This window comes from Ascaphus truei, chromosome 7 (genome assembly GCF_040206685.1).
Source record: "Ascaphus truei isolate aAscTru1 chromosome 7, aAscTru1.hap1, whole genome shotgun sequence".
Taxonomy (NCBI): Eukaryota; Metazoa; Chordata; class Amphibia; order Anura; family Ascaphidae; genus Ascaphus; species Ascaphus truei.
In genome coordinates, this window is record NC_134489.1 from 42,840,168 (window position 1) to 42,862,579 (window position 22,412).

Genomic DNA, 22,412 nt, shown 5'->3' on the forward strand with positions numbered 1-22,412 from the left:
AATATATATGGGGTATGAACCCCAGAACCTGTTCCTGTGTCCCCACTACCATGGGTGGATGACTCAGCCCTCCTGTTGCCAGCAGGTATATGTACCATACACCCTGTAATGGCCCATATCTGCCATTGGGTGGGGGAAACACAATTACAGAAGAAATGCTCTACATGAAAAGGAAATACTCTGCAGGTTACAGCAATGCTCTGCAGATTACAGCGATGCCCTGTAGGTTACAGCGACGCTCTGCAGGTTACAGCGACGTTGTGCAGGTTACCGTGACGCTCTGAAGGTTACAGTGATGCTCTGCAGGTTACAGCGATGCTCTACAAATCAGTGATGCTCTGCAGGTCAGTGATGCTCTGGAGGTTACAGGAATGCTCTGTAAATCAGCGATGCTCTGCAGGTTACAGCGATGCTCTGCAGGTTGCATGCTCGGCTCTGTATGGGAAGGGAAATCTCTCCCACTTACCAGGGGAATTATTGCACAGGAAAGTCTTCACTCTATGCAAATGGGCACACACAGGTATCAGAGCTATAGGAGGGGTCAGAGATCAGAAGTTTCCGTTATAAGGAGGGTGTTATTTACGTGCTTGGGAATCATGTTGGGTATGAGCCTCTCTCCTGCTCTCTCCCCGCAGGTCCCAGAGAGGAGATTGTTTACCTGCCATGTATTTACCGCAACACTGGGATAAAGAAGCCAGATTACCTGGCCACTGTGGATGTGAACCCCGAATCTTCAACATTCTCTGAGGTAATCCGCCTGCGAGTGGCTGGGCCACGTCCGGGGGGTTTCTTATCCAGGAGGAAAATGGGTTTCTAGAAGCAAAAGTAGAGCTTGAAATGTGCAAATGGTCATTTCCCTCTGCAGCTGCATGCACGGCCGCGCACTGTGCTGGACAATGCCCAATGGTCTATAAAATAATAAGTGTGGCCATGGGTACGGGAAGTAGGTGTGCGGGGGTTCTGCAGCCCCCTCTGGGTTTACATGAGGGTAATGTATGTATGTATGTTACTGGTTTTCTATATACAGCACCTCCACCCAATAAATAGTTCCTGCACCCTTGGGTGCTGTTTATTTAGATCTTCAGATCCAAGAGGCGCAGTAATGAAAATAAATATGAATTAAAGCTCAAATAGGGATAAAAGTTGGTCTGTCTCATTCACCCATAGGAATGAGAATGAAGCATTCACTAAACTAGAAGAGACCTGAGGTTTAGAAACTTATCAAAGTTTACTGAATAGTCTCCTATAAAGGGTGTGGGGGGGAATGAAATGCAGAAAGTATTATCTAATATTACACAACTGAGTTATTAAAAAACACATAAACATTTTTGTATGGCTGCCCGAGGACTCTATAATTCTCACTCAGCTAGAGTCAGTTTTGCAGGTCTTCTTTACAATCTTGTTCGTATATCCAATGGTAACAGACAGGGGTGCCCTTTGTCCCCGTTACTATTTGCTTTGTGTATTTAACTCCTGGCAGCCACAATCAGATTGAACCCTGACATATCTGGAGTGTTTGTCGGTAATGGGGAGTATAAAGTCTTACCTTTTGTGGACAATGTATTTTCGACTCTCTCGAGACCTCTGACCACTCTCCCTAATTTGTTCTAAGTACCCGGGACTAACGGAGAACTGTTAGGTTTTAAATGTAATTGTTCTAAATCATTTGCCTTGATCTAAATTACCAATGAATATGATTAAGCTCCTCAAACACAAAGGTCTCAGAAAAGGTCTGGAATCCTAAAATAAATACTGTATCTGTCAAAATCAATTTTTTATTCTCTCTTTCCCCCTAAGTCCCCCTGTGACGGGAGCTTTGTGACAGGCTATAATAATACACCAAATAACTGGGTTGAACTGAACGAGGCTTAGATATAATAAAGTATATTTATTCCTTAAATAGGTGAACACAGCAAAATAGTACAGTAACAGGCAAGTAGTAGCACTTTAAAAACATACTGGACACCTAACAAGCTCCTATTAAACCCCCAAAATACCCACTTGTCCAGCTAGTCATGGCTGATTGGAGGTTGGCAACCTCCTACTTAATTTAAGCTCACCCCCTCCCACATTTAAATGGTTATGGGCTCACTCCATAGCATCTTCCACTCAGGGGAACTTGCCTGCTTGCAGTTTGGCTGTGACATCTCTAATACAGAGTGCTTTTCCTGGTAATGTACAGGTTAATAAAAGCTTCAGTCAGACAGAACTTTGCAGCTAATATTGACAGATTTACTATAAATCATTCTTCCTGTCATTAAACAGGTTATTAAGAATTTATATTAGCGTTAGGGACCCCTGATATGTGGTCTGCCTTGGCGTTGGCTCAGGGGCTTACAACAATTTTGGCCAAAAATGTCAAACTAAAAGACCAATTACTTATTAGATATTTATCCATATATATTTAGGCACTGTACCGTGTATGAGTCTCACTAGATGTGCTAAAAACTGAGCTTTGTCTGTGTTTTATGTTATGTCTCTGGTTTTAATGCATATTGCCATGCTCAGTAGCACTCCTCTGACACTCATATGCTTATATATATGTTGTGGGTATTTTGGGGGTTTAATAGGAGCTTGTTAGGTGTCCAGTATGTTTTTACAATTCTTGTCCAGCTAGTCATGGCTGATTGGAGGTTGGCAACCTCCTACTTAATTTAAGCTCACCCCCTCCCACATTTAAATGGTTATGGGCTCACTCCATAGCATCTTCCACTCAGGGGAACTTGCCTGCTTGCAGTTTGGCTGTGACATCTCTAATACAGAGTGCTTTTCCTGGTAATGTACAGGTTAATAAAAGCTTCAGTCAGACAGAACTCTGCAGCTAATATTGACAGATTTACTATAAATCATTCTTCCTGTTATTAAACAGGTTATTAAGAATTTATATTAGCGTTAGGGACCCCTGATATGTGGTCTGCCTTGGCGTTGGCTCAGGGGCTTACAACAATTTTGGCCAAAAATGTCAAACTAAAAGACCAATTACTTATTAGATATTTATCCATATATATTTAGGCACTGTACCGTGTATGAGTCTCACTAGATGTGCTAAAAACTGAGCTTTGTCTGTGTTTTATGTTATGTCTCTGGTTTTAAAGTAGTAGCACTTACTTGGGGGTGGGGAATGAGAAGTATCAAATAGCAATTCTCCAGCAATCAGGTACAATCAAGATGGTATAGAAGACAAAGGATATAGGGTTGACCACAGTTTATATGTCTTTTGTGACCCTATCCTTAACATTAAGTACAGGTGATTGGACAACAATTACCTGTATCCAATCTTTAACGTGGGAACACATTTTAATCCATGCCCCCCTGCTAGTTAGCTCATGCGCACTAGGACCCTGGGGTCTCATTTCTGTAGCCCCACATTTACATCAGGAATGCCAGCCAGTCTACCAAATGGAGTTTCTGGCAGGATACTCTTTGTTGGAAGGTGTAAAATGTGACACTCCTGGACTGCTCTGGTTTGAGTCGTCTTCGCCCTCAGGTAAACAGTGAGGGTGACAAAATCCTTTGGACAACACTTAAGTCCTAGACACTGGGTCGCCTCTCTGACCATATGCTTCCTTGTATGCAAAGGAATTTCCTCTGGGTTTTATCCCTGCCTTGGGATACAGTGTTATAGGTAAAATACAAACATATTAAAATATCCGGTTCCGTTGGGCCTAGCGGGTCCAAACTACCCAGATCTTAATGCCGGAACTGGGACACCATTTGGTCCGAGTTTCAGTCCGCTATGACCTTCAGAACCGGAGTTACACAAATACATCTTAATTACACAAATACATCTTAAACCGTTTCCTATTTTAATACAAAAAACTCCGCTGTAAATTAAATCACGGTTTTTCACTAAATCCCCATTGAAAACAACGGGCTCCGCCGCCATAGACTTTCAATGACAAACCGCCGCCATAGACTTTCAACGGGGCATCGCCACCGTTGAAGTCTATGGGGTTTCTCCGCCATAGCCGGTCAATGGAAATTGGCCGCCATTGGAGTCTATGGGAGAATTCCCCGAACTTTCAAGGGGGTCCATACTCCGTCGGGTTGTTCAAAGAGGGTCAAGAATGGTTCTGCAGCCATGCCGGAACAGTGCCTACAGCTACTCCAAACCCTGGCCCTCAGGACCCTCCGGAACCGGAGGTATGGATTCATGGTTTTTAGCTTTTTACACTTAGTCGAATTCCTGAGCTGTTTCTGCCGCCGCCATTGGAACCTATGGCGCGACCCGCTCTCTCGGCACGACCCTTCTCGGGGGTCCAGGATACGGGGACCCAGTGGTGGTCGAGTGGGGGGAGGTCTAGGGACTAGGGGCAAAAAGAATTTTATTTCTGAGTGCCCTAGAATTGTAGATTTCCACGCCACTTAACGTTGAACTTGACTAATAAGTGATCAAAGCTTTTTTTCAGAAAAAGTATCCGCTTTGCGGTTTTGCGATTTGGACGGCAGCCAACTCGTTCCTGGAAAGCGCCGTTGAGGAATCACCATTGAAGTCAATGAGCCCATTGACTTACAATGGGAAACCGCCGCTCCTCCTCTCGGACGCCATCTGCTGGTCTTCGAGGGAAACAGGTCCAAAACAGCAAGATCCGCCATTGAAATGCATGGAGCTCTAATGGCGGCCTATGGGACTCTGCAAAATGGTGCCTGAAAAGGCGGGAAAATTACACAAAGGGCTATAATCACTAAAGAACGATTAACCATTGCACTCCCGGATGAATCCCAGTGTATGTGTGATGCAGACACCGATATAACCAGATATCACAATAAAGCATGGGGACAGGGGAATATACATTTTCATCTTATATCAAGGGTTAAATCACATTTCTGGACTGCAGCCCAGTTAACCCCTTGTCTCCCTGGTGAGGTCAGGGGATGGCCAAATGTGGTGCAATCCCTTTAATACCGGGCCACCCCCTTTCTTCCTCTACACCTCCCCTTCTTAATGTGTGACCTGTGGCCCACTGGCCCTAACGGGGAGTGGGGCACTGCTGGCACCATTAATGAATTCAGTCTCAGAGGGATAGTCCTGGCGTGAAAGTCCATCAGCATTGCTGTTTTCACTACCCTTTTTGTGCTGAATGGTAAATTCAAATTCTTGTAAAGCTAAGCTCCATCTCAGCAACTTGGCATTTTCCCCTGATACCCTCTGCAGCCAACTCAGGTTGTGGTCTGTGATGACCGTGAAAGCCCTTCCATAGACATAGGGCTGGAGCTTTTTGAGTGCCCACACAATGGCCAAGCACTCCTCAATGGTGGCATATGCCACCTCCCTGGGGAGCAGTTTGCGACTGAGATACACCACAGGATGCTCTCTACCGTCGTCCCCCACCTGGCTCAGTACAGCTCCAATACCAAAGTCTGAGGCATCAGTCTGAATGAGAAAATGCTTGGTATAGTCTGGGGCAGCCAATATGGGGGCTCCAGCAAGCGCAATTTTCTGTTCCTGGAAAGCAGTTTCACAGGCAGGAGTCCACGTAATAAGCACAGGCAGTTGCTTCTTAGTCAGATCAGTCAGAGGTTTGGCCACGGCGCTGTACTGTGGGACAAATTTCCTATAGTACCCTGCGGTGCCCAAAAATGCCATGACCTGTTTCTTGGTTTTTGGAACAGGCCACTGAACTATGGCTTCTACCTTGGCTGGCTCTGGTTTGAGGTGTCCTCCACCCACCCTGTGCCCTAAGTACAGGACCTCTGCCATTCCTACCATACACTTAGTGAGTTTCAAGGTAATCCCAGCCTCCCTGATCTTATCCAGCACCGCAGCTACATGTCCTATGTGGGATTCCCAGGAATTACTAAAGACAGCAATGTCATCTAAGTAAGCCCTGGCATAGCTCTGCATCCCTTCCAGTAACCTATTGACCAGGCGTTGAAAGGTAGCCGGGGCATTCTTCATCCCAAATGGCATAACCAAAAACTCATAGAGGCCACTTGGGGTGATGAATGCTGACTTCTCCAGGGTCAGTGGGATTTGCCAATAGCCTTTGCTCAAATCCATGGTGGTCAGATACTTTGCCCCCACGAGTTCATCCAGTAACTCATCCATGCGGGGCATGGGGTAAGCATCTGACACTGTCCCAGCGTTGAGCAACCGGTAGTCCACACAAAACCGGGTGGTCTTGTCCTTCTTAGGGACTAGGACTACCGGACTTGCCCAAGGGCTCTGGGACAGAGTAATTACTCCTAGTGTCAGCATCTCCTCTATTTCTCTCTCCATACTTGTCTTGACCTCTGCTGACACTCTGTAAGCGTGCTTATGCAGAGGCTGCAGGTCCCCTGTGTGCACTGGGTGTTTGGTGAGATGTGTGGTCCCTGGCATGTCAGTGAAGAGGGCCCTATACTTAGCTAGCATGTCCCTGGCTTCTTCCTTCTGCCTAGCACTCAACTGTGCCCCTATCTCCACCTGCTCCACAGTGTTTCCCTGCCTAGCCTCCCCTAGGAGATCAGGCAGAGCATTGCTCGCCGGATCCTCCAGCAGTGGGCTACCAATGGCCAGCACTGCTCCCATACTCTGTGCTCTGTACTCTTTCAACATGTTAATGTGATATGTCTTGTGCCTTTCAGGCTCTACCTGTACAACATAGTTGCACTCATTCACCTTTCGGATAACCGGGTACGGTCCTGACCAGGCAGCCATCAGCTTGTTCTCCCGAGTGGGTTTGAGAACAAGCACCTGTTGTCCTGGGATGAATTCTCTGCTACGGGCATGCTGGTCATACCATTGCTTCTGCTTGGTCTGAGCAGCCCTGAGGTGGTCCTGGGCCACCCCCATGAGCATCTCTAACCGGTCTCTGAGATCTACTACATACTGGATCACTGAAGCATCAGTAGCAGTAGCCTCCTCTTCCCATCCCTCATGGAATAGGTCCAGAGGTCCACGTACCCTGCGGCCATATAGTAGCTCAAAGGGGGAGAAGCCTGTAGATTCCTGTGGTACCTCTCGGTAGGCAAACAGCAAGTGCTGTAAATGAATCTCCCAGTCTTTCCCCTCCGCCTCTATAAAGGTCCGAAGCATCTGCTTCAGGGTACCGTTAAACCTCTCACATAATCCGTTTGTCTGGGGATGGTAAGGGGTAGTGCGCCGGTGCTGTACACCGCATGCATCCCAGAGACAATGTAACAGTTCACTCATGAACTGCGACCCTTGATCGGTTAGGATCTCACTAGGGAAACCTACCCTAGCAAAAATGTTAAGCAAAGCTGCTGCCACTGTCTTGGCATTTATGGTGCCAAGCGCTACCGCCTCAGGGTACCGGGTGGCAAAGTCCACCACCGTGAGGATGTAGCTCTTCCCTGACCTGCTAGGAATCATAAGGGGTCCTATAAGGTCCATCGCTACCTTCTGGAAGGGTTCCCCTATTATCGGTAGGGGCTTCAGGGGTGCCTTCACACGGTCGCCCGCCTTACCCACTCGCTGGCAGGCATCACAAGAGCGGCAGAAATTGCTCGCATCCCGTGATGCCCCCGGCCAGTAGTAACGCTGTAATAACTGGGCTCGCATTCTGGTGACCCCCTGATGTCCCGCTAATGGAATAGAGTGAGCTACCCGTAACAATTGCTGTCGGTACCCCTGGGGCACTACTAGCTGTCGCTTACCGGTCACCCCCTCCTCTATCCCCGGGTTCCCTTCCTCTCTATACAGGAGTCCCTTATGCCATAGGCAGTGCTCAGTGCCTTCCCCTGCCTGAGATTCGGACGCCCGAAGTCTCACGCCGGCCAGGGTAGGGTCTGTCTTCACTGCCACCCTAAACTGGGCTCCTAAGTCTGGCCACCCCCCAGTCATGTCATTGTCCGGAGAATGGGGAAGGGTGAGGGGGAACAGTAAGTCAGTCTGTGGTTGCAACTGATCCTGGCTTACCTCCCCAGGCTCCTCTGCGCCCTCTGCTAACGTTGGTCCCAAAGACTGGGGGACTGGCGCCGCTGCCTTTGCCGCTGTCTGGCTCCGGGTAACCGCCGCCACTGCAGCGGGCTTGGGCACCCAGTCGTAGGTGCAGGTCATCGGTCCCAGATCGTTGCCAAGAAGAACATCGGCATCCAAACCGGGTAAAAACCTCACCTCCCACACACCCTTGCCCTCCCCCCAATCCAAAAAGATTCTGGCCACTTGCAAGAAACGTGGCTCTCCGTCGGCCACAGTGATCTGCATCCCAGGGCCTGGGAGCAATTCCTCTGGCCGGACCATATCAGGTCGGACCAGGGTCACTGCAGCACCTGAATCCAGCAAGCCGACTGTTTGCCGGTCACCGACTGTGACCGGGGTGAGATGTCTGCTCCGGCCGTCCGTCTGCTGCAGGTCCGCGCTGAGATGTCCTCCGCTCCTGGCTGTAGGCACCGATGAAACCGGGATAGGGGTGACATGGGACGTCTCGCTGGGAGTAGTTTCCATGACAGGTCCGGGTTCTTTGGTGGAAGCCACCTGCACGCGGGCTACCGGCTTTGCAGCTGGGGTGCGTTGCCCCCGATGGGGTCCGCTGGGTTGCAGGGCAGTCTGGTCTGAGGTGACCAGTGCTGTTACAGTTGTAGCACCGGCGCTCGTGCCGGAGCTCCCCCGCCTTCTGTGGACTGCTGCCCGCAGGCGGCCTCTGAGTCCATTGGGGGGTATTAGCAGATTTCTTGGCCGGCGCCGCTGCCGCCGCTTTGGCTGGTGCCTTGGTGGGCATCAGGGATCGGCTGGCCACATAATCATCTGCTAGCCTCGCCGCCTCCGTGTAAGTCTTGGGCTTTTTGTCATACACCCAAGCCCTCACCGCCGGCGGGCACTGCTGCATGAGCTGCTCCTGAAAGATGAGGTCCAGCAGGCATTGGTAAGTCCTGGCCTCAAAGCCCTCCACCCAGCGGATCCCGTATAAAGCCATGCGGGTCACATAGGTGACGTAGGACTCCAGAGGCTGCCTCTCCTCCAGCCGGAATTTACCCCGGTAAGCTTCAGGGGTAAAACTGTGCTGAAATAGCAATAGTTCTTTCAGGTGGTCATAATCATCAGCATACTCCTCTGGAAGCGCCATCATCGTCTGCTTAGCCAAGCCGGACAGTAAGGGGTCCATGCGTGCAACCCTATGCTGGGGAAGCACCTTGTACCGCCGGCACTGTGTTTCAAAGTTCTTTAAGAAACTGTCAATCTGATCAGTGCCTTCCACGTACTTGGTGAGACTGTGCTTGTCCAGTTGGAGTTCATCTTTGCGGGGTTGGACCGGGGGGCAATAAGCAGGTCTGTTCACTGCAATAGAGATAAACTGTAGCCGCTCCTCCAGTGTCCCTGGGTCGCCCCACGCAGTAATCAGTGCCAACATTTCAGGGGTAAACAGACTGGTAGCCGCAGCCACCAGTGCCCCTCCTGTTGCACTGGTCCTGGGAGGTGCACTTGTCCCCTCCCCGGAATTCTGCCGCCCCGGCACTGGGTTCCTTCCCTGATCTCCGGGCGGCTGTACAAGGGCAAGCTGAGCCATATCCTGAGGCTCTGCAAGCCGGGCTTCATAGTCCGTGATTGCTGCTATCATGTCTGCGACCTCCTGGTTCTCATATTCCAGTCCATAGTCATGGCACTTGTCTTTCAGCTGAGTTCTAGTCCTCAGGTAGTATGAGCCTTCCTCTTCACTCATGGTTCTGGGTCACAGCAGTGAGGTGGTGTTACAACTTGTGTTACTTGTTGCACTACCGTGTGTTCAATATCTTTAGTCCCAGGAACTCACAATTACCATCGAGTTCCCACTATATTACAGTATCCCGCAGTACACTGTAATACAGGTCCAATTCAATCCCGCCGCTGCCACCAGTTTTTATTATAAGCCTGTGACGGGAGCTTTGTGACAGGCTATAATAATACACCAAATAACTGGGTTGAACTGAACGAGGCTTAGATATAATAAAGTATATTTATTCCTTAAATAGGTGAACACAGCAAAATAGTACAGTAACAGGCAAGAAGTAGCACTTACTTGGGGGTGGGGAATGAGAAGTATCAAATAGCAATTCTCCAGCAATCAGGTACAATCAAGATGGTATAGAAGACAAAGGATATAGGGTTGACCACAGTTTATATGTCTTTTGTGACCCTATCCTTAACATTAAGTACAGGTGATTGGACAACAATTACCTGTATCCAATCTTTAACGTGGGAACACATTTTAATCCATGCCCCCCTGCTAGTTAGCTCATGCGCACTAGGACCCTGGGGTCTCATTTCTGTAGCCCCACATTTACATCAGGAATGCCAGCCAGTCTACCAAATGGAGTTTCTGGCAGGATACTCTTTGTTGGAAGGTGTAAAATGTGACACTCCTGGACTGCTCTGGTTTGAGTCATCTCCGCCCTCAGGTAAACAGTGAGGGTGACAAAATCCTTTGAACAACACTTAAGTCCTAGACACTGGGTCGCCTCTCTGACCATATGCTTCCTTGTATGCAAAGGAATTTCCTCTGGGTTTTATCCCTGCCTTGGGATACAGTGTTATAGGTAAAATACAAACATATTAAAATATCCGGTTCCGTTGGGCCTAGCGGGTCCAAACTACCCAGAACTTAATGCCGGAACTGGGACACCATTTGGTCCGAGTTTCAGCCCGCTATGACCTTCGGAACCGGAGTTACACAAATACACCTTAAACCGTTTCCTATTTTAATACAAAAAACTCCGCTGTAAATTAAATCACGGTTATTCAATAAATCCCCATTGAAAACAATGGGCTCCGCCGCCATAGACTTTCAATGGCAAACCGCCGCCATAGACTTTCAACGGGGCATCGCCACCTTTGAAGTCTATGGGGTTTCTCCGCCATAGCCGGTCAATGGAAATTGGCCGCCATTGGAGTCTATGGGAGAATTCCCCGAACTTTCAAGGGGGTCCATACTCCGTCGGGTTGGTCCAAGAGGGTCTGCAGCCATGCCGGAACAGTGCCTACAGATACCCCAAACCATGGCCCTCAGGACCCTCCGGAACCGGAGGTATGGATTCATGGTTTTTAGCTTTTTACACTTAGTCGAATTCCTGAGCTGTTTCTGCCGCCGCCATTGGAACCTATGGCGCGACCCGCTCTCTCGGCACGACCCTTCTCGGCGGTCCAGGATACGGGGACCCAGTGGTGGTCGAGTGGGGGAGGTCTAGGGACTAGGGGCAAAAAGAATTTTATTTCTGGGTGCCCTAAAACTGTAGATTCTCACGCCACTTAACGTTGAACTTGACTAATAAGTGATCAAAGCTCTTTTTCAGAAAAAGTATCCGCTTTGCGGTTTTGCGTTTTGGACGGCAGCCAACTCGTTCCTAGAAAGCGCCGTTGAGGAATCACCATTGAAGTCAATGAGCCCATTGACTTACAATGGGAAACCGCCACTCCTCCTCTTGGACGCCATCTGCTGGTCTTCGAGGGAAACAGGTCCAAAACAGCAAGATCCGCCATTGAAATGCATGGAGCTCTAATGGCGGCCTATGGGACTCTGCAAAATGGTGCCTGAAAAGGCGGGAAAATTACACAAAGGGCTATAATCACTAAAGAACTATTAACCCTTGCACTCCCGGATGGATCCCAGTGTATGTGTGATGCAGACACCGATATAACCAGATATCACAATAAAGCATGGGGACAGGGGAATATACATTTTCATGTTATAACAAGGGTTAAATCACATTTCTGGACCGCAGCCCAGTTAACCCCTTGTCTCCCTGGTGAGGTCAGGGGATGGCCAAATGGGGTGCAATCCCTTTAATACCGGGCCACCCCCTTTCTCCCTCTTCACTCCCTCTTTCTCCCTCTTCACCCCTCTTAACTAAACTAGTGTAACCTGGAAAAAAAATTACCTTTGCACATACGGCTTTCTGTTGTGTGCTGATGCTCAGTATCATTGTACAATGCGTCCTGGTCATGTGTTTCCCGCGCAGGTCATACACCGCCTGCCGATGCCCAATATGAATGACGAGCTGCATCACTTGGGATGGAACACCTGCAGCAGCTGCTACGGAGACGCCACGAAATCCAGGAACCGGCTGATCCTACTCGGCCTCATCTCCTCACGTGTCTACGTGGTGGACGTGGGCACCGACCAGCGCGCTCCACGCATGCACAAGGTGCGCAAGTATCATTACAGACTTTTATTTATAGAATATTTTACCAAGGAAAAAATACATGGAGTCACCTCTCGTTTCAGGCATTTCCTGGGCACAAAATAATGCTGAGAACATTATGTTACCGTTACAAACATGTTTAAAGAATTGTAACCCCCCTTTGGGATTACAGAGGCACTAAAGCGTTAACTTTGTGGTCCCACACAGGGTAACACCCATTCCCCATCACAAGGTTCTGAGTGACAAGGCAGAATCATAACCCCGCCTACTTCTGCCTAGTGATAGTGGCGTGATAGAAGAATATATAGGAGGGTTCTAGAAGGTTAGGTCCCTGGAGGAGACAGAGGTGGGATCTCACTGTGTATAGTGTATACAGATGCAACTGTTTGTTCTGGCCCAATGTCTGAGGAAAATCCCTGAGCATCTCGCAAACACTCTGCTAGATAGTCCATAGCAGGCTGCAATGGCCCATCGGATTAACACAGTGGGGGTCCTTGCGTTTTAATGGGACTCGCGCTGTGTGAATCCTACCTGCACCTGTCTGTAAGAGACGCGCACTAAGAGACAGGCTGAATCAGTCACTCTCCCAGCGCGCCTCTAACAGGCGATCGCGGGGCTTTTATTTTAACAATACAGTATTGTAGCAGGGGTCTCCGGATTAATTTCAGCCTTGGGGACCCCCTGCTTCCCGAGTTACAGGCCCCGTTATGGGGTGCTGGTATCCCAGCAGCCATGTTAAATTATCCTGTGTCACGGCCCATGTGACCGGGTGATTTAAACAAAGCCGGGGGATACCGGCACCCCATAACGGGGTCTATTACTCGGGAAGCAGGGGGGTCACCAAGGCTGAAATTAATGCGGTTCGGCTCCGGAGACCCCCTACTACAATGCTGTTATTAAAATAAAAGCAGCTTCATTACCTTAGCGGCTAACCGCTAAGGCAATAAAGGGGTTAAGCCAGACTACCTGGTTTATTGAGGGTAGAGGGGGTGAGTGAAAGGGGTAGTTGCCCCATGGTGGGTGGGTAGGCCCACTGGGAAGGTTGCGGGAGGGGTTAACCCCTTCATTACCATAGCGGTAGTAAACACTATGCTAATGAAAGGGTTAACCCCCCACTACCCACCTGAGAGGCCTAACTGCCCACCCTGGGGCAACTACCCCCTTCACCCACCTCCTCTACCCCCAATAAACATTACAATACAAACATCAATACAATACATTGAACATCCCCCCAACACATACAGTACAGTAACGGACAAAATCCCTGTTATCCATATATGGATAATAGCTCCTTTGCCCATTAAAAAATAAAACATAACGAAAACATTACCCAGTCCGCATAGAAAATTAAAGTTGTACTTACTGCTGCCAGGATGAAGGCCGTCCTCGTCCCCCTCATCTTCCTCTTCTTCAGTGGGCACCGACAGTAAAATATAAAAACAAACTATTCGGCACTCAGCCCTTAATCACCTTAGCGGTTATTAACCACTATGGTAGTTAAAGGGTTAACCCTCCCTCCCACTACATACCCCGGAGGCCTAACCACCCTCCCCAGGGCAACAACCCCTACCCCCAATAAACCAATTGATTGGCACAGTGGTACACCATGCCCTATGGGCATGGTTTGACACTATGGCAGTCAAGGTTGTAGTCACAAAGAACTAATAGCTCATGGTTTCCAATGAAAGAAGAAATATTCCCATTCAGACCGCTCCGATTAACGTAGCACACAGACCCTAGTGCCCGGCCTCTACAAAGGTCACATCACGGGTCAAAGTCTGATGGTATTAGGGCTCTGATGTTACCGGGGGATCAGAGTACCACTTATTTTTTACATTTCCCTTTTAAAGAAAGAGACTTATTTTAGGAATCCTCTCCCGCTGTTTAGTTTAGAGCATAAATAGTGTTTAACTCTTTCCAAGGCACAGTCCAAGCAGCTCGGCATAAATGTTTCATACCATTTTAGATCCTTTTTATTAAGCCACGTGCTCGGTCGGTGCTATGTACTTGTGCTATAAGCTTTATTCTCAGGCTCCCCCCTCTCTGCAGGTGGTGGAACCAGTGGATATTTTTTGGACATGTAACCTGGCGAATCTGCACACGACGCACTGCCTGGGCAGCGGGGAGATCATGATCAGCGCCATGGGGGACCCCTCGGGAAATTCCAAAGGTGATAACACCACCCCTGCACCCACACAAACATGGTGACACAGACACGGAGGGGGGGAAAGCGCACATCCAGCGAGATGAATCTTTAGTTTCATGTGGAACTTGGGGAAATGCTAATATTTACATAAGATGCATAGCGTGGTAAATAACGCCCAAAGCATCATTTCCCAATAAGGTTTTGCACAAAAAAAAAGCCCTTTTCCAGCATTTTGGAACCAACCATTCTTCATCCTGACCTGGGTGTTATGGATCAGAACTCACCCCGCAGCACCAGCACATATTCTGTTCATACTCTGGGGCTGGTTTTGTTGTTTCAGTGGATTTTTCTCGCAGTGCGATTCAGGTAATGTTTCCTGCGCCATAAGGACTATATTTACTAAAGTCTCCCAGGTGCAGAACTGGTGCAAAAAACAGCACTTTGTTCCTCAAAGAGCAGGAAGTGCAGGGAAGTAGGGTTCTCCCGACCCGATGAAGGACCCCGAGAGGTTGGAAAGCTTGTAACATATTAACAACTTGTTGGTCCAATGAGAGGCATCACACCCCCTCCTCCCGCCTCTGTTATTTTACTACATGGAAAGCATTTGGATTTTTTCCTTTGGTAAATCTAGGTCTGTCCCAAGTTTGCTACCGTGAGACTGCAGTAAATAACCTCCATCTGGCTCTAGGAGCTTACAATCTAATTGTGCACAGGGAAGGCAGAAGGATTGCGAGCCCTGGTTCTCCCACTTCACAGGTAGTGCTGTTCCTTCTCGGCCATTCTTTGTGACTAATGCTGTGTTTCCGGCTCTGTGTATCTCAGGAGGCTTCGTGCTGCTGGACGGTGAAACCTTTGAGGTGAAGGGGAACTGGGAGGTTGAGGGACAAGCCGCCCCTTTTGGCTATGACTTCTGGTACCAGCCACGTCACAACGTCATGATCAGCACGGAGATGGCGGCCCCTAAAGTCGTCAACCGCGGTTTCAGGATGGAGGACGTAGCAGCCGGTAAGGGACAGGATCCGAGCTACCATATACTTCCCCTCTGCGACTCTGCCCCCAGCCCCCCTCCCCCCACAAGCTGTTATGGGGGCAGCCTTATTTAGTTCGTCAAATATTCAGATTTTCAGTTAACAATGAAACTGCAAAATTAGACTGTAAATTATTACACCAATCCCCGATTAGCTTTAAGATTAAGGGGCTTATTTTACACCCGCCAAAGTGGCCAAAATTGTTAGAAAATAAGCCCCTAAAAGCAGCAAACCAAGCTGCCGCAGACCACCCCCCCCCCCATCCCACCCGTAATATGTGCATCAATACAATCCACACAATGATAACTAATTAGCTAAGTTGCCGATCGATCTGCAAAGATTCGTCTCGGGTGTTCACTAAATGGCAGTCAGTGCAGCAGAAGAGGACCAAAGATGCAAAATTCTGTGGGGAAGAGCATGTGACCAGGCAGTCACTAGATAGAATTTGTGCACTGCTAGAGAGAGGGCAGGGCAGAGCCTGTTTCAGAAGAGGAAGGGGATGTGACTTGCTATAGAAACAAAAAAATCTTGTTACATTGTAATACATTAAGAATATCATTCATTGTGGTTTATAAAAATAAAATAATGCCACAAGTATTTTCTCATAGAACAGAACTGATTTATTAAACACACACGTAGGATATTGCTTGGTTTGCAGCTTTAATAGGGTCTGAGGTTTTACAGCAGTAAGGGACTGGGCAGACTTGGGGAGCCTGGGCAGACTGGGGGAGCCTGGGCAGACTGGGGGAGACTGGGTGGACTGCAAACGGGGGAAAACTGGGCAGACTGAGGGAAACTGGGAAGACTGGGGGTGCCTGGGCAGACTGGGGAGAGACTGGGGGAGGCTGTGGCAGACTAGGGGAGCCTGGGCAGACTGGGGCAGACTGGGGAAAGACTGGGGGAGCCTGGCAGACTGGGGGAGCCTGGGCAGGCTTGGGGAGCCTGGGGCAGACTGGGGGAGCCTGGGGCAGACTGGGGGAGCCTGGGGCAGACTGGGGGAGCTTGGGGCAGACTGAGGGAGCCTGGGGCAGACTGGGGGAGCCTGGGCAGACTGGGGGAGCCTGGGCAGACTGGGGGAGCCTGGGCAGACTAGGGGAGCCTGGGCGAACTGGGGGAGCCTGGGCAGACTGGGGGAGCCTGGGCAGACTGGGGGAGCCTGGGCAGACTTGGGGAGCCTGGGCAGACTTGGGGAGGCTGGGACAGACTGGGACAGACTGGGGGAGTCTGGGGCAGACTGGGGGAGTCTGGGGGAGACTGAACAGACGGTGAGAGACTGGGCAGACGGTGAGAGACTGGGCAGACGGTGAGAGACTGGGCAGACGGTGAGAGACTGGGCAGACTGGGGGAGACTGGGCAGACTGGGGGAGCGATGTGGTTCTTACTTGCCGTCACATTCTAGGTTCCTATGATTGTGTTCCTCGGTGTCGGATCCTCCGGCACTTTTCTGTTCCAGAAGCATTTGGAGGAACAAAGTATGTTTTATTATATTTGATCTTGTGGTGTTCAGTGTTCGGCTCTTGGTTTGCTCGCCCTTCTGGTGGTGAAAGGGTTAATGATGGAAGCAAATGTTATTATTTAATCGCAATACATATTGATACGCGAGACTGTGTCATCGCTGCTGCAAGGATCTTACGTTTACACACTTACTCACCCTCGCTCAGGTTTGTACGGTCATAGCCTGCATGTATGGGACTGGACCCGCCACACTCAGATACAGACGATTGACCTGGGGCAGGATGCTCTCATCCCGATGGAGGCCCGATTCCTGCACAATCCCGATGCAGACCAAGGCCTGGTGGGCTGTGCCCTGGGCAGCTCCGTCTTCCGCTTCTACAAGACCCAAGTAAGAACAGAACCGGGGGTGGGGGGAGATATGGGGGAGGTCTAGGAGTGAAGGGCAAGGAGAGGAGATGTGGGGGGGACGGGCAGGGAGAGAAGGTGGAAATCTGGGGGAGAAGTGCAGAGGGGGAAGAGATCTGGATGAGACCGGCACAGGGAGGAGGAGATCTGAGGGAGACAAATGGGGATAGAGGGAGCCAGGAGCAGACTGGTATAGAGAGGGAGGCAGGAGCAGACTTGTATAGAGAGGAGGCAGGTGCAGACTGGTATAGAGAGGGAGGCAGGAGCAGACTGGTATAGAGAGGGAGGCAGGCCTATGAAGGGAGCTTAAAGTAACTAACACGCGTAAAGGGAGAGCATCCATGGGCTGTATGTACCCTCTGCCTGTGTCACCTTGTTGTGGGAGGGACAGGCTCTTTAAACTATTGATCTTGTTTGACTATCACCCAGTAGTGAGAAGGACAGACTGAATGGGCATGGGTACTTTCTCCTTGTCACTGTCCATAAGTAGGGGGGTCACACTCGATGAGCCATATGAACCCTGTGTCACTGTCTCTGTCACCTCCTCATTGGTCTCTTCTTGCTATAGGATGCCACGTGGGCAGCAGAGAAGGTGATCCAGGTGCCAAGTAAGAAGGTGGAAGGCTGGATGCTGCCAGATATGCCAGGTGAGTGGTGGGCACAGGGAGTTAGTGTACTCACATAATAACACAGCGAACCCTGGAACCTGCCAGAGGATGGCCCCAAATGGACACAACCCAGACTGACATAAAGAGCACTCTGCTTACAGGTGCCTCTTTGGACTTTGGGGTTATTGGTTGGCAAGAGACCTCTCCTCCCAGCCTGCAGATAGGGACTGGGAGAGTCAGTTATTCCTTACACAGGGATAGGCTGTTTATTTATTTGTGTGCTTCCTTAAAGCTACGGGCTGAATAAAAGCCATGGGTTATTTTCCCCATATATGTCTCCCTGGTTGTACCTCTGCACATGTCTCTTACATATGGTGTCAGGAGTTGGATGAGAGGTGGCCCTTGAATTTCAAATGGACCCCGGAGAGCATCCGGGAAAATGTTTGGCGGTTTTGCAGCATACAGTTCCTACAACAGCGTGAGAAACAAAACCAAGAACAAACAAATCACGCGCAGAAGTGACCAGAATTAAAGGGCTACACATCCAGGCAGGAAAGCTACACTGCACTGGAGAAAGCTACAATGCCACAGTCTGACTGGGGGGATGGGGACAGACGGTGACCCACACAAGTTACTGACTCACTGACTGTGTGACCAAAGTGTACCCCACAACATGTGCAAAAAAACCTGTGGATTCTTAAAATGGCCACTAAGAAAGAGTCTACAGACACCTGTGAGAGCTAAGAACTCTGCAAGGGAAATCTGCTCACCTGTAGGACTATCAGCTGGGGTTCTAGCATACACGGAAAAATCACTGCAATAGCGCCTCCCGAGGTCAGGGGGGAAGAATACTCCTGATACCACTAAAATGGAGGCCAAATGTGGTGTTTCAGTAATGAACCCGGCCACACGGAAGAGTGTCTCTTCCAGTCCTGCGAGGATACTGATGAGGTGGAAGATATCAGTTATGGGGGCCCAGGAATGCGACACATCCACAAAACCCCCATAAATTGGTGGAGCTGCCTGAACTCGCCATACGCACTGAAAAGACAGGTCTCTACAACCGTGACTATGATTGGCGGTAGCAAGAGCCGGAACAGCTGAACGCCGAGTATTTCCGCCAGCTAATGTAAGAAAAGCCTGGTGAGTGCAGTGAAGCAGCTGAAGTTTCAAACAAAGGAGACCCCAGTACCCCTGATGGGACGGAGTTGTCCAAAGTAAAAAGGACGAAAAAGAAACGAGGTTCTCAGCTTACCGGGAAGTTGCAGACACGTCCGCAGGTCCCACGGAGAAAAAGGGGGACCGAGATGCCGGGAATGACAAAATATCCAGAGGGCCCAAGGCAGACGTTGTGTACCCATAACAAACTATACCAGGGAAGCGGAGCTGGAACAAGTAATTCACGATCCCTTGACCAGCCCTGAAGATGCACTGCAAAATGCCAGGCATGACTGTGATCTCCTCCATGAATGATTGGAAAAGGAGATAGAAGTGAACGATGAGCTATAGAGTGGTCTGCTCACATTTGCAATTTACTATGGGACTGTGATGAACACAGAGCATTGTCTATGTAGTGTCTTAGAAGACCTGACGACTGAGCTGAAGACGGCGAGCACTATTATTACCACCATGGCCAAGAAACAGACCCGCTTGCATGAAGTTCTTGCTGACTTGCAGCAGAAGCAGGATCAAAAGAAGGCCCTCCATCTCAGTGTAGAGCTTGGACTATCTCAGAAGGAGTCTCTCGGTCCCGGTGCAGAGCTCGGAGGCTCTCGAAAGGAGTTGGTCAGCCTCGGTACTGAGCTCGAAGTCTCTCGCATAGAGATTCGCAGTCTCCGTGCCGAGCTGGAAGTCTCCCAGAAAGAGTTTCACAGTCTAGGTACCGAGCGGGAGATCTTCCAGAAAGAGGTCCATACACTCAATATAGAGCTGGATGTTTCTCGCCAGGAGGTCAACAGTATCCGGACAAAGTTGGACATATCGCAGAATGAGGTTCATATTCTCCGCATAGAGCTGGATGCCTCTGTAAGGATTATGGAGACACGCCGTTCACGGCGTGTCTCCCACTTACCTGCTGCCTCGCCTGACATCCTCGTGGCTCGCAGGGACGCCGGAGAGAGGCGCGCGAGTTCCTGCACAGTGCGCGCGCGCGCACGTTTTTCTTTCTCTTCTGCCCTCGGATCAGGGCGTGGGGCCGCGCACGCAGCCGCAGGCACTGCTACACGGAGGCGCGGCCACACGGAGGCGCAACCGCCTCTTAAAGGTACAGTGAACAAAACTGTTGCTGCTATTGAATGCAGCCAGATTGCTGCCCTTTATGCCTCATCTCCTGGGACTCATAAGGGACCTATCCCTGCTGCAGCTGGCTCCTTCTACACACCCCTTTATGGCTGCAATCCTATTGGACCCTCACTCCTTTATATACCTGCCAAAATCACTGGTTCTTTGGCTGAGCATAGTTCCAGTTGTCTTTACCATTCTCTGCCTCCCTAGTTCTATTTTTACAGACCTCCTCGTGTACCAAACCGGCTTCCGCTACGTCTTCCTGTACCTCTGGCATCCCGAACTCGGCACACGGCTACTCGACTCTCCGCATCTCTGGCATCCCGATCCTGGCTTACGGTAAACGACAACGTCCCTCTCTCTAACCTTGGATTTGGCAAACGGCACTCTCTACCAACCGTACCTCTCCTGCCCCGATCCGGAATCCCCGACCAATCTACTTTCAAGACGTGCCCTCGTGGCTGTGGGTGGTGTTCCTACCTTCCCACCTCAGCACCGTGGTCCCGTCTCGTTTGTGGTGAGCACATCCTAACATTATGCTCAGCCCAACAAACATGGACCAAGCTGAGGTGGATCGGACTTTAAATGCCCATACTGCTCTGTTTACCAGATTAGAGACTTATTTGGAGCAATCCGATAGACGGATGGATACCATACAGCAAAGCCTCCACTCTCTTACTCTTCAGGTCCGAACCCTCTCTCGGCAATCTCCACTCGTGGCACCCCCTGCACAGCCTAATCCTTTTTCGTTATCTCCGTTCACTCCGGAACCACGTATTCCACCACCAAGACATTATGCGGGGGATCCTCAAGGATGTCGGGGATTCATTAACCAATGTCTTGTACAATTTCGTCTCTCTCCCTCTTGCTTTGTGTCTTCTGTCTCCAGGGTTGGCTACATCTACTCCCTTCTCACCGACCAGGCACTGGCATGGGCCTCTCCCATCTGGGAGCCACAAGGGGCGCTCACACAGGACATCGATCTCTTCATTGAGGAATTCCGAAGAGTTTTTGATACACCAGCATGGAAGTTAACGGCAGCTTCTGCTCTTCACCACATTAACCAGGGAGACCGTTCGGTTGCTGTATATGCGGTGGAGTTTCGCACTCTTGCTGCTGAGACGGGTTGGAACGATGACGCCCTATCTTCCGCGTTCTGGCAAGGATTATCGGAGACCCTAAAGGACGAGCTCGCCGCACGAGATCGTCCTACTAACCTAGAGGACTTAATCGCTCTGGCTATTCGGGTGGATCAACGCCTGCTGGAACGTAAATACGAACGTTCTCATTATCGTTTACGGGTTCCAAGAACTCTTGCACCCTCCTTCGTGGCTCCGTCACCTTCCGGGGAGATTCCTGAACCCATGCAGTTGGGGGGCAACAGACTATCTCCGGCTGAGAAGTTACGTAGGCGCACGGCCGGTCTTTGCATGTACTGTGGCAATTCCACTCACGCCGTGTCCCAGTGTCCCCATAGACTGGGAAACGCCAGCTCCCACTGAGTTCCGGGAGAGTTTCATTGGGAATACTGACCCCTTCTTCCATCATCCAAAACATCCTTCCCACCAGGATAGTCTTACCTATAATGCTGTCTGGAGAGGGTTTCCACACCCAGGCACGGGCGTTCATTGATTCCGGTTCTGCAGGTAATTTCATTGATGAAACTTTTGCTAGACAGAACAATATCCCTTTTGTCAACAAGGAGACGCCTGTAGGTCTGGAGGCCATCGATGGTCGACCTCTAAAGCCAGCATTTATCACGCTTCAGACGGTACCTCTCCTACTGCAGTTCGTGGACGTCCATACAGAGATCATTACTCTCGATGTCATCCACACGCCCTCTGCTGAGTTGATTTTGGGTCTTCCCTGGCTTCAACTTCATAATCCTCGCATCGACTGGACGGATCGGGAACCGGTTCAGTGGGCTCCTTCTTGTGCCAAGACATGTACCAGGGTTTTTTAGAGGATTGGAGGAGTGTCTACCATATCCGAGAAGATCAACTCCTTACCTTCTGTGTACTGGGATTTCCGTGACGTATTTGACAAAGCACGTTCTGAGGTACTACCGCCGCACCGTCCGTTTGATTGTCCCATTGACTTACTTCCTGGCGCACCTCTTCCCAGGGGAAGATCTTATCCTCTCTCTCCCAGAGACAAAGGCTATGAACACCTACATTGCCGAGAACTTGGAGAGGGGTTTCATCAGAAAGTCTTCCTCCCCGGTAGGAGCAGGTTTCTTCTTTGTCAAGAAGAAGGACGGATCTCTCCGTCCATGCATAGACTACCGGGGTTTGAATAATATCACCCGCAAAAATCGCTACCCCCTGCCTTTGATTCCAGAATTATTCGACCGCCTCCAGGGAGCAACCATCTTTTCTAAATTGGATCTGAGAGGTGCCTACAATTTAGTAAGGATACGAGAGGGGGACG

The 22,412-nt window shown here is 49.9% G+C and overlaps 1 protein-coding gene across 5 annotated transcripts in view; it reads left to right on the forward strand.

The window, feature by feature from the left end:
• Positions 1-22,412, forward strand: part of LOC142499124 (methanethiol oxidase-like) — a 97,002-nt gene that overhangs the window by 52,508 nt on the left and 22,082 nt on the right. For all 5 annotated transcript variants that reach the window (XM_075608059.1, XM_075608061.1, XM_075608057.1 and 2 more), the window contains exons 3-8: positions 636-748; positions 11,875-12,060; positions 14,107-14,227; positions 15,026-15,208; positions 16,893-17,074; positions 17,660-17,738. In XM_075608059.1, the coding sequence (XP_075464174.1) occupies positions 636-748; positions 11,875-12,060; positions 14,107-14,227; positions 15,026-15,208; positions 16,893-17,074; positions 17,660-17,738 (864 nt within the window). The remainder of the gene's footprint in view (positions 1-635; positions 749-11,874; positions 12,061-14,106; positions 14,228-15,025; positions 15,209-16,892; positions 17,075-17,659; positions 17,739-22,412) is intronic.